The sequence below is a fragment of the Lynx canadensis genome, chromosome F2 (assembly GCF_007474595.2).
Source record: "Lynx canadensis isolate LIC74 chromosome F2, mLynCan4.pri.v2, whole genome shotgun sequence".
In the NCBI taxonomy this organism is placed as follows: Eukaryota; Metazoa; Chordata; class Mammalia; order Carnivora; family Felidae; genus Lynx; species Lynx canadensis.
In genome coordinates, this window is record NC_044320.2 from 63,505,171 (window position 1) to 63,523,479 (window position 18,309).

Genomic DNA, 18,309 nt, shown 5'->3' on the forward strand with positions numbered 1-18,309 from the left:
GATCCACTGGTACAATTTTCTCTCCCTCAAACCTCAGCTTCGTCCTCACCTCGGGCTTCTGCCGCATCTGATGAGTTCGAGCTCACAACCTTGTGGAGCCTCATGGAGGGTCCATGGGGCAGGTTGGCTCTTCTCCAAGGTGGTATCTGCTCATCTGCTCATAATATGCGTATTATGCGTATCCACTTTGCTCTTTTCATGAAGTTTGGTGTTAGTCTTTCCATTCCTCTTTGCTGGCATTATTCCTTTTAATTTTGCTCGCTTTAATTTTAAGTGCATTCTCAGAGGTGGGGTGGGGACACACACACACACACACACACACACACACACCCCCGCCTGCCATCTTACTTGCTTTCAAACTGCAGGTCCCCTCAAGAATTTAAAGCCCTTGCTTAGCACCACATCAGTCTTGCCAATCCTGAATCAACGGACTCTGGACTCTCCAGCACTATGGGCAAAAATTACATAATTGTGCTGATTGGCCCCATTACAAATTTATGAGTTCCAATCTTAGCAGGCCCTCGTCTTTGCTGAGCAATCCATTTCCTTGGCCCTACTCAGCTTCCTTTCCTGTGCCCCAGCATGGTTGCATTTTTTAAAATTCTTTTCTTCAAGTATTTTGTCTTACTCTCATCTTGTTTTTCTTGTTGGACATCCCAGATTCTGTGTTAGTGAGAAAACAGGGGTCCCAACAATGAACTTCTTGGCCTTCTCTCCCCTCTCCCCTCAAACTCCTTTGTCAAAGATGGTGTTATTTTCAAAGAAAAGTACCAGAGCCATCAAGTTTCTAACTGTGTGACCTTGGGAAAGAAAAAAAAAAAAAGCTAATATTGAGTTTTGGTTTCCTCATGGTAAAATTGGTGATAATGTCAGTCAAATCTGGTTACAAATGTAATTACATAAAACACATGTGGTTGAAAAAACAAAATACTGCAGACGGGTTAAAAAATGGGAAGCCAGTGTCTCTTTCCTCCGTCCTCAGTCTCCAGTTTGAAGCTTTCCAATATTTTGTGTTTGTAGTTTTGATTTTGAGGACTGTATTAGGGAAGTTTTCTCATATTTCCTACCACGGAGTCCAGCACTTAGTATACGTTGAAAAAGTCAGTTTCTTGTCTCTTCTCCTTTCCCTTCTAGATCATACAAAGCAACTGCCTTTTCTTCTTTACAAGATGAATGAATGTCTGGCATCTATGTCTGTGTAGGGATGTTATTCATCTAGTGATGTTGAACTTTTAAGAACTTGATGAAAATAAGCATCTTAATTACCCAATTCCATGATTTATGGTACACTTCTTCTCATTCAATTGTATCCAACAGAGAAAAACTCGGTAAGGCATGCTGGAGGCTACTTCAGGTTTCCATTCATTCCAGTAGTTGCAGCCTGACTTCATCCAAGTTCATAAATTAGCAACATAAAAACCCAGTTTCCTTGGAGAATTCGTCTGGCTTCCCAAATACTTCTAGGAAGGTAGTCTAAAATTGAATTAGTGTAAACACTTTTGGGGGGGTGCAGCTGCAAAGGCTTGGCACTTTTTTTTTTGAGAGACAGAGAGAGAGAGAGAGCGAGCACGAGCATGGGCAGGCAGGGGATGAGCAGAGAGAGAGAGAGAGGGAGACACAGAATTCAAAACAGGCTTCAGGTTCTGAGCTATCAGCACAGAACCCAATGCTGGGCTCATGACAGCTCAGAGCCCGATGTGGGGCTTGAACTCACAGACTGCAAGATCATGCATGACCTGAGCCGAAGTTGGACACTTAACCGACTGAGCCACCCGGGCACCCCTAGGCTGGGCACTTTAAGAACAGCAGTTATGTTTGTGTGAAGAGTAAGAGGGTCCTTTCTCCAAGCAGGGTGTGGACTACATTTCAGTCTCTCCTTACTCCTTTGGCTGGGTGCTCTTGTGCAGTGTACAACCTGCTTATCGATCTGGCTTGGCCTGTTAAGTAAAAGCTGTTCTGCGTGATTTTGAGGCTTGCATGTGGGACTTTTTTTTTTCTCCTTTAATTCCAATAGAGAGATGAAGGGAGTGGCAGTGAAGAGAGGAGTCTTTGTTCAGTGTCTGTTTGATTCGGGTCTGGTGATAGGCACTTGCTCGTGTATATCTTTTATATATCATGCTTGCAACACCACTCTACTGTGTGTACTATTACCTGCATGTTTTAATTAAAGAAACTGGGCTTACAGATGAAGTGATTTGCCCAAAGTCCTCAGTTAACAAGGAGCAGAACCAAATGAAACCCAGATTATCTATTTCAGAGTTTGTTCTTTCCAAGCACCACGGTCAGTTGCTGCTTTATTTCATGTAGGGAAACACTGAAGCATACTCACCACCTCCTTAGGAAGAGAGCTGGAGAGATTGTATCTGTTTCTGTCAGTGGCGCATTGTTTCTTCATTTTTTTCATACAGCTGGGTTACAGGCATAAAGCTGTGTCTACACAGTGCTGTAGCTCAGAGGCTCTCAAGTTAACCAGCCTAGAATTTCACCCCAGCCTTGCCACATACTAGCCATGTAAGGATGGGGAGATTCTTCAACCTTTCTGTGTTTGGTTTCCACACCTTCAAGGTGAAGATGCTGATAGATACTATGTTGCTGAATTGCCCTGAGGATTGAATAAAATACTTTGCAAATTCCTTAATCTCTCTGTGCGTCAGTTTCCTCATCATTAAGCTGCATCAATAACAGTACCAATCTCTTAGAATTATAGAAAGATGAAATAGGATAAAACCCATACATGCTAAGCAATTGATAACTATTTAATGGCATTTTTTCTCATTTGAAATTTAAGAAAGAAGCTCAGAAAGATTGAATAACTTGCTCAGTCACAGAAAATGATAGAACTAGAATTTGAACCCAGGTTTCTCTGATTCTGAATGCAATGCTTTTAATTATTAAAATGTTCTGAAAGAAGGGGCGCCTGCGTGGCTCAGTTGGTTGAGCATCCGACCTCGGCTTAGGTCATGATCTCCCAGTTCGTGAGTTCGAGCCCCACATCAGACTCTGTGCTGACAGCTCGGAGCCTGGAGCCTGCTTCAGATTCTGTGTCTCCCCCTCCCTTTCTCTGCCCTCCTCTGCCCATGCTCTGTCTCTCTCTGTCTCTCAAAAAAAAAATAAATGTTAAAAAAAATTAAAAAAATAAATAAAATAAAAAGTTCCAAAAGAAGAAAAAAGCACAAAGAAGCAAGCACAACCTATGAGCTACCTCCATTTATTAAAGCCTGTAAGTAAAGCCCCAGGTTCACCAGCAGGATGAATCTTCTTATATTAAAGGACCTGATAACTGATCCATCTTTGAATTTGTATCAAATGCTCAAGAGGTACCTCAATGCCTTATACGGGGTTGAGATGTTTTAGAAAGATGAACTTTTCCTGTTGAGCCAAAATGGAGTCACAGTCTTTTTGCAGAATGAACCTGACATGTTACTGGTGGTTCCCCTAGAAAATTCAGATTTCATAGCCAAGGTGTGGAAACAACCTAAGTGTCCATCAACAGATGGATGGATAAAGAGAATGTGGCATATACATACAATGGAAGACTACTCAGCCTTAAAAAAGAAAGAAATTTTGCAGTATGTGACACAATGAATGAGCCCCGAAGACATCATGCTAAGTGAAATAAGCCAGTTACAGAATGACAAATACTGACTGATTCCATTTATATGAGATAGCTAAAATATTAAATTCATGGAATCAGAGGTGGAACGATGGCTTGAGGAAGTGGGAGATGGGGAGTTGCCAATCAATGGGCATCAAGTGTCAGTCAATCGGGCTCTAGAGATCTGCTGTACATCATTGTACCTATAGTCAACTATACTGTGTAATACACTTAATGTTTGGCAAGAGAGCACGAGCTCATGTTAAGTGTTCCAGCCACAATATACTAAAATAAGAAAAAATTCAGACTTGAGAATTGGATGATTTTTCATTATGAAAGATGCTAGTGCTCCAGTTGAATATCCTGGCCCATTTCCAACCCAAGTAATTACATTCCCAGCACCCACTATGTCCCTGCAGTTTTAATTAGGAAATGTGTTTTGCTTCCCCTCTGTGTCTGTGTTTCACACAGGTATGCCGTAATCATCTCGTTGCCATAAGAGTCAGGATTTACTGTGAACACAGTGGCTTAAATAACACTTTATATAAACACACTACATAATGTGAGTTCTTTCCTCTTTGCCACTTCTTCTTGAAAAGTAATTTTTAAAAAGGGGTTAGATCTGATTCCCATGTACAGAATTGTTCAATAGTACTGGGTCTTGATAAATCATTTCATAATGCTAGCTTTATTATCTTTCATTTATCAAGTGTCATCTCTTTGAACTCAACACTAAGATCTATTATATCATCCTCTGGTTTTGTGACTTGACTTACTGCACCAGAATGTTTCCAGGGGTGATTTCTTGAGCTGTGAGGGGGAATCATTTTCTCAGTTTTCTGTGTTCGGCAGTGACTTGGATGGAGTGGTCCACCAGGTTCAACCAAGTTCAAAATCTCAGAGGTTGGGAATTTTCCCTGAAGTGGCCTCTCTCAGTATAGTTTTATTGACCCAACGTACTGAAACTATGGAAATTGAATACAGCCTGCTAATTCCTACCTTCTCTGAAACTTTTCCCAATTCATGTCATTCTCTTTGTCACCACTTCTTCCCCTGCCGCAGGGTGTATTTGATACTCTATTACCAGCCCTCTGCGTGGCTATCATTTCTGGCCACATCACTTCTAAATTCTCTAATGAAACCATTCATCTCCTCATCTGTGTCTTCAGCTTAACCTACTGAAGTTTTCTCCCATTGTTTAAATCTTTTGGTGACATTCAAGATCTTTTATTTGTTATAGACATTAATAATTTTCAGAGAAATTCCTGAAAAGTAGAGGACAAATAATTTACTTAAAAGATCTTAGGTATGTGTGTCTATGGATTATCCTAGCTACTTTAATTCATAGGCTTACAATTCATGTCTAGCTATATGTATATGATTTGATCTATTCTTGGCTCTGTTTGGGAGATACAAACAAAATTTGCTTTGCTTCACTTTGAGAGTACCAAGGAGATACTAAATATAAGCAAATTTTCCTTCCAATGAGTTTTAAACTTTGTAACAGAGATCTAAACAAATAACATGAAATCTATAAAACTATGGAATACCTATTTAAATATAATAAGCCTTTTTATTTCAAAAATACCTATGAATATTAATAAACCCACGACCAAATTTACCATTTTATAATGTCATATTAGCATAGTCAATAAGAAACGTTCATCATTTAATGCTAGCAGAAAAAATAGAACCATACAAAATCTTGGTAACAATATGTTATCAATGTTATTGTATATGCATATTGAAAAAAAGACCAGAAAGTGATAGACTAAAAGCATAATATGGTGGATATTTCTGGGTGGTAGAATTACGTGTGAGTTTAATTTTTCAGTCTTTTTGTATTGTCCAAATTTTGTACAAAGAGTATGTATTACTTTAGTAATAAATAAAGGTGTTTCAAAAACTATGTAATAGATGAAGGAGATTAAGAGGTACAAACTTCCAGCTATAAATTAAGTAAGTCATGGAGATGAAAAGTACAGCACAGGGAATATAGTCAATAATACTGTTATAACCATTGTAAGGTGACAGATGGTAAGACTACACTTACCATGGTGAGCACTGAATAATGTATAAAGTTGTGAAGTCAATATATTGTACACCTGAAACTAGTATAACATTGTATGTCAACTACACTTCAATAATACGTTTTAAAAAGTAATTCTGGATTTATTTATTTTTAAAAAAATTTTTTTTATGTTTATTTATTTTTGAGGGAGAGAGACAGAACGTGAGTGGGGGAGGGGCAGAGAGACGGAGATACAGAATCCGAAGCAGGCTCCAGGCTTCGAGCTGTCAGCACAGAGCTCGACACGGGGCTCGAACTCACAGACCATGAGAACATGACCTGAGCCGAAACCGGACGCTCAACTGACTGGGCCACCCAGGCGCCCCTTTTTTCTTTTTTTTCTTTTCTTTTCTTTTCTTTTTTTTTTTAAAGTAATTCTGGATTTAAAAAGATGGTTTAGTACCTGGCTGGCTCAGTTGGTGGATCATGTGACTCTTGATCTTGAGGTTGTGAGTTTGAGCCCCACATGGAGCCCCCCATTGGGGCTCAAACCAAAGAGATGGTTTGTATAAGTTGTAGGTCATTATATATAAATTTCAAGTTAAAACTGGTGCGAATTTATTTGTTGACTACAAAGCTCAAGGAAACTTTAACAATAAAAATCATGATTGGAAATAGTAATTATAACTTTCATGAATGTAGTCCTCTAGTAAACCTGTTCTATTACCTATATTATGTAATGTATGATTCCTTGGTTACACTTGCTCTCCTCATACAGGCAGGAGGGGCATTAATAGCCATAGACTTAGATTTGGCCCCAGGTCATATGGCTACAAAACGGTAGGCCTGAAACTAGATCCCAGTTTAGTTCTTTTTCCCAAATCATCTGTAGGAGTAACTTCGAAAATGACTTACTCCTTTATTTATTTATTTATTTTTACTTTTTTTAAACGTTTACTTATTTTTGAGACGGAGAGAGACAGAGCATGAACGGGGGAGGGTCAGAGAGAGGGAGACACAGAATCTGAAACAGTCTCCAGGCTCTGAGCTGTCAGCACAGAGCCCGACGTGGGGCTCGAACTCACAGCCCGTGAGATCATGACCTGAGCCGAAGTCTGACGCTTAACCGACTGAGCCACCCAGGCGCCCTGACTTACTCCTTTTTGAAAAGAAAAACGTCATTGAAGGCCTATTGTGCTTGTGATTGTATTACTTTAATTCATTTATACTTCTTTCATGTGTAGATAAAGACCACACACCAGTATCTTAGTGCCTGTTATGTTCGAGGAACAATGCTGGACACTGGCTGTGCATTTACTCACCTAATCCTCTCATCAGCCACGTGATAGAGACATTATGATCTCTGTTTCACAAGTGTGAAATCTCTTTAGATTGGTTCACAGCACTTGTGAGCTGTAGGTATGGAATTGAACCTGCTCCTTCTGACTCTAATGCTCAGTCACGGTGAAAGGTGAGTGCCAGAAAAGCTGCATGAGGTGAAGAGGAAGGAAATGGGATGAGGTGCCTGGAAGACTCATGCTAGAGAAAGTGAAAATACGGACAGTTACGGAAAGCTGCCCGCCAAGTATAGGGGTTTCAGGGTGTAGGCCACGGACACAGAGATAACTGGGTTTAAACCCATCTTTGATTCTTGTGAACTTTGACAGTATCTATCCTCTCAATTTCCTCATCTAAAAGATGAAGGCACAGTCATAACAACTTTAATTCTTGTGAGGAATAAATGAGGTAATTTATATAGAGATTTCAGTGCACAATTCCTGGGGTAAAAATTGGGCTCTTTACTCATTTAGTTTTAAATGATAACGATGATTATGATTATAACAATAATCACTATAAACCTGAAGTTGCATAGCTCTATACAGCCAGGGAAGCATTTTAATATGAAGCCAAGAATTTAAGTGGAATAAAAAAAAACACATTCTAATTGAAGTCTTCTTGAATTCAGTTAGACTTGAATATATAGTGACTTGAGAGAGATATCACTTTTTTCTAGGTGATTGGTATTTTTTCCTAAAAAGGTACCTGCTATGTTAATCATATTCTTTTAATCCATGTGACTTGGGCATAAGAAGCATGGATTCCCTCTTTTCGTATTTCTTAATAGAGAGCCACTTAAGAGGAGGCAGAAGGATGGTTGGGGAGTTCCTTTTTGATTTATGGGGACCTGTAGAAATATGTCAGATGGGGAAGTCCAAGTATTCTTAGGTCTTGGGGTGGCATAATTTGACATACTCTGTGGGGTGTGTGTGTGTGTGTGTGTGTGTGTGTGTGTGTGTGTGAGAGAGAGACAGAGAGAGAGACAGAGACAGAGACAGAGAGAGATTTGAGAACAACTGTCTTCTTATTTACCCAGCTGTGCTAGCCCCATGGTGGATGTTATTACCTATGTTAAACCATAATCTGTTTTATTATTGTATATTATTTTAAATAAATATTGATCCTTAAGCAATTTATTTAAAAAACATTAGGCAGCAAGCTTGTTCTTTTTTTCCTTTTTTGTTCATTTAGTCTCCCTGTGGCTGGTTTTCTCGAAGCCTCAGTGATTATGGAACACATCATTGCACTTTTTATAGTTTCTTATTTTTTAAGATCCGCAAACTGTACTAGATAATCTCAGAGACTGATCCCATCTCTCTAGTTCTAGAATTCTGCCATTTTTATTTTTTTATTTTATTTTATTTTTTTTTTAATTTTTTTTTTAACGTTTATTTTACTTTTGAGACAGAGACAGAGCATGAATGGGGGAGGGTCAGAGAGAGAGGGAGACACAGAATAGGAAGCAGGCTCCAGGCTCTGAGCCATCAGCCCAGAGCCCGACGCGGGGCTCGAATTCACGGACCGTGAGATCGTGACCTGAGCTGAAGTCGGACGCTTAACCGACTGAGCCACCCAGGCGCCCCTCTGCCATTTTTGTGATAAGATATCAGGTGTGACTCTCAGGCTTGCAACTTGGACCAAACGGTTATTTGTTAGTCCGTTTGTTAGTGAGGCCTTTTTCTTCACTTGGAATTAACACTTACATTGATTCAGAGCTAGCATGAGCCTGATCTGCAAAGCTAACTTGTCAGAAATGCTTTAGTTCATTGGAAGGGGACGCACAGTCCCTTCGCACAACGTGGACGTGGTACACTGTAGCCTGTACGTTTAGTACTCCCACGATGGGCTCACTGCAGGCCGGTGAGTGGTGCTTAGTACTATTCAGGCTTACACGCTTATGCCATTATTACAATCCAGCCTGTTTTCTGAAAAGTGAGTGTCAAGCAAGACATTATTATTCCTAAAATTTATTTTATTTTATTTTTAAAATGAGCGCAGTGTAAAGCATTAACCATGTTGGTATCTTTCCCTTTTTTGTGCCACTGTCGCCTTTTCCCCAGTGACTTTTTTGTGAATACCCACTTCTTTTCACTGCTATTTATTTTTGTTGCCTGTCTTCATTTTCTGAGAGCTTTATTGTATCATTTCTTTGTTTCAGACACCGTGTTCTCATGAGAAAAGCAAACATACCCAGTGGTGACCTAGGAATGTGCCTCTGTTTCTGGAACTTAGGAAAGCTTGTGCTTCCTGTCATCAGGGGGTTTTAAGCATCTGTTTATATTCTCTCTAGATTCATTTTTCTCTCTTTTAGTTCTCGGGTGAGAGGAGGGTACAGAGGGAGAGGGAGAGAGAGAATCTTAAGCAGGTTCCACACCCAGCACGGAGCCTGATGCAGGACTGGAGCTCGTAAACCGTGAGATTGTGACCTGAGCCGAAATCAACAGTTGGATGCTTAACAGACTGAGCCACCCAGGCACCCCTAGCTTCCTTTCTCTTGAGTGGACATACCCATAAAAGAGAGGTGTTTGGAATCTGTGGTGCTCATAAATGAATATGAATCGTGATCTTCATAAGAAATTCTTTGTAACTTCTAAATAACAATAGTAGTAATTATATTGTATGGATTTGAAGCCTGTTGTTTTTAGTGACTTATGCATGCAAACATATAAAAACCCTTTTATCGGGTCATGGCTTGAAATGTCGCTCTTGAGGAACTAGTGAAGACAGTGGCAAGGTACAGAGCAGTTTTCAGATGTACCAGTTAAATGGCACTAATTAGCGTTATAGTGAATCATTTGACCTCCCTGGACATCTATGTCATTGTCTGTGGAATGTAGTAAGAGGTCTAGAATGGGCTTTCTCACCGTCACCCTCAGGACTACTAAGACTTGGGCAGGTTAATTTGTTACTGTGTGTGTGTGTGTGTGTGTGTGTGTGTGTGTGTGTGTAAGGGGTGTTGTTCTGTGTATTGTAGGATGTTTAGAAGCTTCCCTGGTCTCTGCCCACTGGATACCAGTAGCACTCCTGTAGTTATGACAAACAAAACTGTTGCCTAGGAAACAAAATTGCCCCTCAGGAGCATTACTGGCCTAGGACTGCATTTCCTGAAATATACAACAAAATGATAGGAATCCACGAGTTTGTGGACATAATTGTCAGAGTCTTGTGACCAAATTTCTTCTGTGGAATGACATAAATGAAGAACAGAGTTTATTTTACATTTGCCTCTTTAGAAGAGTTTCTTGATAAGGTTTAAATACTGCCATGAATTTGTTCCTTCCTTTAAAATTTGAGGACTCAGTTATCAAAGTGTGAAAGAGGACACAGGAAAGAGCCCTTTGAACAAATAATGCCTTATGTCTATAGATTAACACATATAGTTGGCGTGGGCTATGCTACTGGAGGGGTAGGTAGTCAACATAGGCATTAAAGGTAAGTTCTAGCATTAAGCAGACATTCCAAAATATTTGTTGAATGGATGGATGATGAATAGATGGATGGATGAATGATATAGATCTGCTATTTCTTTTTTTTTTAATTTTTTAATGTTTATTTTATTTCTGAGGGAGAGAGAGAGAGACAGAGAGAGACAGAGTACAAGCGGGGGAGGGGCAGAAAGAGAGGGAGATAATCCAAAGCAGGCTCCAGGCTCTGAGCTGTCGGCACAGACCCCGAGGCGGGGCTCGAACTCACAAACTGTGAGATCATGACCTGAGTCAAAGTCGGACGCTTAACCAACTGAGCCACCCAGGCGCCCCTGGATCTGCTATTTCTAACTCATGTTGCTTTAGGAACAGTATTTCATCAGTAACAGAAAATGGTGGTCACGGGGCACCGGGGTGGCTTAGTCGGTTAAGCATCCGACTCTTGATATTGGTTCATGTCGTGATTTTGGGTCATGGGATAGAGCCCTGCATGGGATTCTCTCTCTCCCTCTCTCTCTGCCCCTCCCCCTTCAAAATAAATAAATAAATAAATAAATAAATAAATAAATAAATAAATAAATATTTAAAAAATTGGTCTCAGAGAAGCCAAGGAAAGAGGTTGTTGTTGAGTATAAGCACTACAGAGCCCCTTTCATTGCCCCTTTCATTCTTCCATGAGCCCCTCCTGGGTACCTGCCTCTGCTCTTCCAAAGCATTTCTTTCTATTTCTCTCCCCAACCCTATATCCTGACTTGCCTTTTTTTTTTTTCCTTTTTATATTTGTTGCCTGAATTGATTGTATCAGAGCTTTTCATATTGTATCGTTTCTTTGAATCAGACATCATAGTCTACGAGAAAACCCACCACGTTGACCGTGAATCCACATCTGGGCATCCTGAAGGAAGGACTGAATCGTTCTTCTCTGACTGTGTGAATCAAACTAGTGATAGGATTCCTGATCTTCTTTGGAAATCACTTCCGATTCATTTTCTAGAGTCCCATGTCTTTCTTAGATAATTTATTCCAGAACAATTAAAGTTTTTGGTCAAAGCGATCTGCGTCGACAACCCCGATGGATGCATTTTGTGTTTGCGCCCTCCTAGTGATGTTGTTGATCTGGCACAGAGTTAAAGAAATTGAGGTCTGGATTTGTTAAAACGTAGAGCTTCGTGTCTACAATAAGTGAGTAGTTAAACAAGGGTTAGAACTGCTGAGCCCAGATCTGTAGCACCAAGATCCAAGATGGAAGGTAGAATTGAGGCAAGATAGATAATTTGATACAAAGATAATGAATTTACAGCCCCAGAAGATTGAAACATTTTTCTTCATGCTTTGTTTCAAAGTCATAATAATTATCGAGGGTGGCTATTTCCGGTATTATAGCTTTGATTTATGGGAACTAGCTTCTCTAAAATGGACAAATTACTTAACGTTGAGAATTTTTTCTTTATAACATTTTAGTAAATGTTGCTCATGACCTGCTTTTTTCTCTCTAGACCTTCTCTCACCATGCCTCACAGGAACCTGACAGGAAGCTGCAATGTTAATTGTGGTTGTAAAATACACGAGTATGAGCCAGTCTGTGGATCAGATGGAATTACATACTTTAACCCTTGTCTGGCTGGCTGTGTTAACAGCGGTAATCTTAGCACTGGGGTGAGTATATTTCCCAAGTTCCTGTACTGTTAATCCAACATCCTGTGACAGGGATGTGTTAGGACTCATATGCTAACACGTGGCTTTGGTCCCTCTTTTCAAGAAACTTCAAATAACCTCCAAAATACTTCCTGACAAAAACCCAGAGGAATGAAAATTATGCAATGCTATCATTTTTTTTTTTCCCAAGGACGATTGGAACATGTGGGTGTAGTGACTTGGTTTCATATCAGCCCTCTCCCACTTTACATTCTATGCCAACTCAGTGAAACATGATAAGGATGAATGCTGGGCTTCCCATTTATTACTCAGCCAGGGCCCTTGTGATGCATTTGAAGGTCAAGATGACCACATTTTGTGCCCATAGAAGAGGACAGGAGAGCACCTTCCCTGATCAGAGTCTGTGAAGATGCGTGATGGATTTTTCATAGACTTATCAGTTCAAACTTTTTTTTTTTTTTTTTTTAACATTCAGAGTAAAGATATTTCTGTCAGTTCAAGAATAGGCTATTTTGAGAATTCCCTTCCCCGTGAATTATAAATAGGCTGTAATACTGTGGGAGGTTTTCATATTCTACTCAGTTCCTTACTGAGCCTGGTTTCATTCTTTGCTTAAGAACGGATTGTAGGAGGCTGCTTTAATCAAAAAGGTTAAGGTGCATTTGCCTGTACTGTGTAGGTGTTAAGGGATTATACTATTGACTGTATGTTTTGGGATCATCAGATTTGATTTCGGAGTTTTAAGCCAGAGTGATAAATTGAGAAATCCTGTGGCTGGCTCCCCAGTATATAATTGGTGAGCTCCAGTGTGTAACCAAGTTGAAAGAGACAATGAGAAGTGTTCTCGGTGGCTAAGTCCTGGGAGTGAGCGAGTGAGTCCTCTAATGCACAGTCCTTATTCTTAAAAAGAGGCCAGCAGTCCCCAGAGCACAGAGGGCCAAACGGTGCCCCATCCTCATATTTGTTGCTACTGCTTTTCTAAGTGGCTGAGAGGTGACAATGGCAGTGAGTTCAGCTTATGTGGCACGGTGAAAACAACATAATAGGCAGAAAGATTAATTGGCTGTTTTTATTTGAAATGGGTTTAAAAGAATTTTTTTTAATGTTTATTTGTTTTTGAGAGAGACAGGCAGAATGTGAGCAGGGGAGGGGTAGGGAGAGAGGGAGACACAGAATCTGAAGCAGGCTCCAGGCTCTGAGCTGTCAGCACAGAGCCCGATGCAGGGTGCAGGACTTGAACTCACGAACCGTGAGATTATGACCTGAGCCGAAGTCGGATGCTTAACCGACTGAGCCACTCAGGTGCCCCTACTTGAAATGGCTTTTTAGTTCCTTGAATTAGCTGGTTTCAAATGAAACAGCCGGTGGTATGTTCACTGGTCCTGGCCCTGAAGTCATCACTATCGCATCATGAAATCTCTGCCTTTATGTAACAAATATTTACTTTGGGTCCTACGCAGTGTTCTGGCTTATGCTAGGTGCTCTGGTGGGCATAAATAAACATAAGGCTTGGTTGTGTTCGGGGGGCTTCTCCAATCAGGGAGTCCACGAATTAAACAGCAGTTGAAGTAGCATATAATTGTGACCAAAAATGAGCATATGGAATGTGAATACTATAGAACTGAGTGTCGAAAGCTCCTAATAAAGGTTTAGGTTAAAACAGTTTGACCAGCAGACATTGTTAGATGCACGCTTTGGATATTTACTGTTAGCAATGAGGATGCATTTTCTTTCTTCTTCTTCTTCTTCTTCTTCTTCTTCTTCTTCTTCTTCCAATTTTTTTTTTAACTTTTTTTAATGTTTACTTATTTTTGAGAGACAGAGCGCAAGCAGGGGAGGGGCAGAGAGAGAGGGAGACACAGAATCCGAAGCTGGCTCCAGGCTCTGAGCTGTCAGCACAGACCCCGATGCGGGGCTCGAACCCATGAACCATAAGATCATGACCTGAGCCAAAGTCAGATGCTCAACCTACTGAGCCACCCAGGTGCCCCAATGAGGATGTATTTTCAATTAAATATGATGCATATTTAAATACGAGAGTTATTTTAGAGCTTTTAACCTTGTCTTGATTTTCCTATGCTTTTGTTGGCTTACAGTCGATCTTTGTTATCCCTCAGATAAGGAATTACACAGAATGCACGTGTGTCCAAAGCCGGCAGGTGATCACCCCGCCCACAGTGGGCCAGCGCAGTCAGCTTCGCGTCGTTATTGTCAAAACCTATCTCAACGAGAACGGCTATGCTGTGTCCGGGAAGTGTAAACGGGCCTGCAATACCCTTATCCCGTTCTTAATTTTCCTTTTCATAGTCACCTTCATCACAGCATGTGCCCAGCCATCAGCCATCATAGTAACACTCAGGTGAGAACCGCACTTGGCTCCCAGGTGGGTTGTACGCTCTGAATTTGCCAGAATACACGTTCCAGACTGGACTGGTGTGGTAAAGCGGAGCGGAAAGCAAAGGTAGATTGTGCAGGAAAGCATTCAGACGTTTGCTTGTTGAACTTAAGGAAGTGTTTACCCAGGTTAGGAAAGGAGAGGAAGGTTGCAACATTTCGTACCCCAGAACGTTCTTTATTCCTGTAGTTTGGTGAAACTTCTTGTGAGTGTCTTTTCTTCCTACAGTCTGTGCCCGATAAGGTTCAAGTTTCAGGAGCTGAAAGCTGTCACCATGTTAGCCACAAGAAGCCTGACTCCAGCGGGGGCAGGAAGTCATTTGGTGAAGTTGCTAAATCTCGCCTATGGCAAAGAATACTATCTCCAACCTTGTAGATAGTTAGTACCTCCGCGGTCAGTGACAGTTCATGCTGGGCCTGCAGTTCAAAATGCTGATTTCATGAGTTTTACTAGCATATACAGTTTGGGAGTTGAGGACAGACTGGGAGATGTGTCTTCTCAGTTGTTCATGCTGTGCTTTATTATATACCCTGTTTGTGCTTTTTTTGTTTGTAAGGGAACACGGACGTTACTTTAATGGAAGTCCTATTCAAAATGTTGACGCGGACACATTCAGATCAGGGTGTTGGCACTTGCAGTAAAGGCTGCAGCAGGCAGAGAAGGACGGGGACGGTATGGGGAAGGAACACAGCCCAGCAGGTTTAGGGGGACGGGGTGGGGGAGGCAGTGCAGTGAAGGAGTGAGGAGGAGAGGGAATCCCGTCTCATTTTTCCTTCACCTCCTCCCTGGCTCCTCAGTACCCCACACTGCTGGGCACCTGGTGGCCACACCTGCTGGGACATCATTCCCTTGGGCTGTTTGCTGCTTATTCTGCATATTTTGGCTTCTCTTCTATGGGATGCTGAGTTAGACATTTCCCAGCCAATTCATTCCTCAACAGTAAGATAACGGCACCCAGTGGGAAGGCCCATTGGTTTATTCACTCACTGCCTCCATCAGCAGATACTTATGGGGTAACAGCAGTGCGTGCCTCTTTGGGGAAGTGGCTAGGGAACGATAAGGAAGATGGGGAAAAGATGGCAAGTGTACTGGTCCTTGGGAATTTGACATGCTATACCTAGAAGTCGATGCGTATGGGACAGAAAGGATGAGGTGCTTCAGCATTTAAAACAAAATGAATCATTAATAATCTAATTCTTTGGACTTTAGTCCTGCAAGAGATGTTAAATAACCCAGAAATGGGCTGCCCATGTTATATTGCTCGAACGAGGCAGATCACCAGCTGGCTTTTAACCCAACACATCAGAAAAGGAGCCCTTTAATCTTTTCTAATTAGAAATCAATAGATTCCAATCTTCCTGCCATGTGGGAATTACTCGGAGCATACATTTCAGGAAAGGAAGAAAAAAAAATGATGTGGTGGGAGGGATTCATTCTTTTTCTAACATTTGATTTGCTTTTTTAATACCTTTTTTTTTTTTTTTTTACTCTATTTCTTTCTTTAACTTTTTTTCCTCTATACTTTTCCTTGAGAAAATATGGGAGTAACTTTCGGTCTACACACCTAACCTCTGGAAAGTGTAAGCAAATAGAAAAAAGGAATGCAGTAGATAGGATAAAACACTATATATGTTTTTTCACAGAACCGGTTTTGGAAGCTCAGAGCTACTTCTGTACCTTAACCATGACCCTTTGGCCCTCTACCAGTATTTACACAGAAACAGAGGTCATCAGAGTTTCTTCGGGGTCTTCACTGGGGAGAACTTATTCACAGATTTAGCTGTATCAGCAGTCTTGTTTGGCTGTTGTTAATAAATCCTAGTAAATAGGAGTGCCTGGGTGGCTCCGTGGGTTAAGCGTCCGACTCTTGATATTGGCTCAGGTCGTGATCCCAGGGTTGTGGGATTGAGCCCCGGGTTGGGCCCCATGCTGATTGTGGAGCCTGCTTCGGATTCTTTCTCCCTTTCCCTCTGCCTCTCTCCCCAGCCTGCTCGCCCTCTCTGTCTCAAAAAAAAAAAAAAAAAAAAAAAAAAAAAATCCTAGTAAATTAATATTTTGGCACAGCAGCTCTTTGGTCCCCAGCTCTGCTCTAAGCGGGCTTGATGTGATGTTCGTTTTCTTGAGGCCAGTGTTTTGAAACATTTCTTTCTTTCCCTTCACCATAGGTCGGTAGAGGATGAGGAGAGACCTTTCGCGCTGGGGATGCAGTTTGTTCTATTGCGAACACTTGGTATGTTCCTGAATTTCCGCACGTGCTTCTTAGTTCCTCTTTACAGATGGCAAATTCTCACTGTCCTTTAAAAATCGCAAGTCAATCATTTGTTACCATTAGTGGTAGCTAGGATTTTATAGGGCACGTCGTCTTTACTCTCTGATTTGAACTAGAAGCTACTCAGTTCTGTCGTTTGATGAAACAGAACAAAACTGACTTTAGAACAGTTTCTTTTTCACAATGAGCATAATAAACTCGGACTAAATTCCCCAGAAAATTTTGAACAGTAAGAAATATTGAACCAAGCAGTTGCGATGGACTCATGGTCTTGGCGTTCTTGTCCCTTTATGCCTTTTTAACAGGAAAGTGATGGCACTCATATTATTTGTGAACATTTTAATTCCTTACTTTTTTACAATAATTTTATTGGACTGGGCAAAAAGTATACCTGTCAAGTTTTCTGAGGAAAAGAAATGAAAAATTCTGAAAAGAACAAAGAGAGATTCCCAAATTGAAGAGAAGCTTGTTAGCACTGTCCATATGTCACAGAGTCCACTGGCGCACGAAGAATATCGTCCTGATTTTGACAAACACCATATCACTCTGTGGTGTTTTGGGACGATGCATGGGAAATACTGTGTGAAATAGCCCACTCCCTGGATCAAAAGGAATGTATTTTTAATTGACTTCCTCATTATCAAGCATATTTTTTTCTTTTGTAAGTGGCAGTCTGTCATTTTCTTCAGCTGTTACTTCCCCCAGTAATCAGTATCATTGTTCACAGGACCAAAAAAAAAAAAAAAGAAAAAAAAAGTTTTTTTTAAAATTTAAATGTTTAATTTCCATCTTGAAGGATAAAATGGTATCCCCTGACCCTTTGAAACATTAATCTTCTCCGGAACTCTCGATTTGTCATTATGTTGTGGTTGATAGCCACGTCTGAGGGTAAGGACTTTCCAGTGACCCTCAAAGGCCTCTAGTTGCATTGAATGGGTAGCATTTTGGTACCAATAAAACTTTGAAGGTCCCGTTTTTCAAAACCAACTGGTTAAAGGAAATTCTGACATCCTTTGATGTAGTTAAGAAGTTTGCCTTATACTTCTCGTGGGCAACTATAAATTTGTTTTCAAAGAAGGAAATTTGTTGAGCAAAGAGTCAGTTAAATAGGAAAAGAAAAAAAAAAAAGTTCCTCCTTTTTGCTCCGCCAGAGGGATGTCACAGCGTCAGTAGCAAGTGGAAGGCATTTGGAACTGAATTTATAATTTGACCATCACTTAAGTTCTGCTGATTATGAAAAACTATAGTTGGGCCAACAACCAATTTCCATTTCCCCCAATTTCAAAGCAAAAAGAGAGTTTTAGGTATTTTAATAATGTTAAATTTTAATTGTAGCGATCAGACCTCATTTTAAATGAATACAACATATTTAAAGATACATCACGTGCAGCCTCCTGGGCTGTTAGCTCACCATCTTCCCTTCCTTCTTCTCTCTTTTCTTCTTCCCTTTCTCCCTTGTTCCTTCCTATCACTTCCTTTTATAAACTCATATTGAGGATCCACGGGCTGCCCTGATAAGTCCTTGGGATACAAAGAATAAAAGGCATGCCCTCTGCCATTGAGGAGCTTATGGATGACAATTCTGCAAACAGTTTAAATGCTGCATCAAAGTTGGTAAAA

General features: G+C 40.7%; 1 protein-coding gene across 1 annotated transcript in view; it reads left to right on the plus strand.

Annotated features, from left to right (window-relative positions):
• The window catches only part of SLCO5A1 (solute carrier organic anion transporter family member 5A1), a 103,039-nt gene that overhangs the window by 79,171 nt on the left and 5,559 nt on the right, over positions 1 to 18,309 (plus strand). The window contains exons 6-8 of the mRNA XM_030303899.1: positions 11,866 to 12,025; positions 14,143 to 14,384; positions 16,586 to 16,650. Of these exons, the coding sequence (XP_030159759.1) occupies positions 11,866 to 12,025; positions 14,143 to 14,384; positions 16,586 to 16,650 (467 nt within the window). The remainder of the gene's footprint in view (positions 1 to 11,865; positions 12,026 to 14,142; positions 14,385 to 16,585; positions 16,651 to 18,309) is intronic.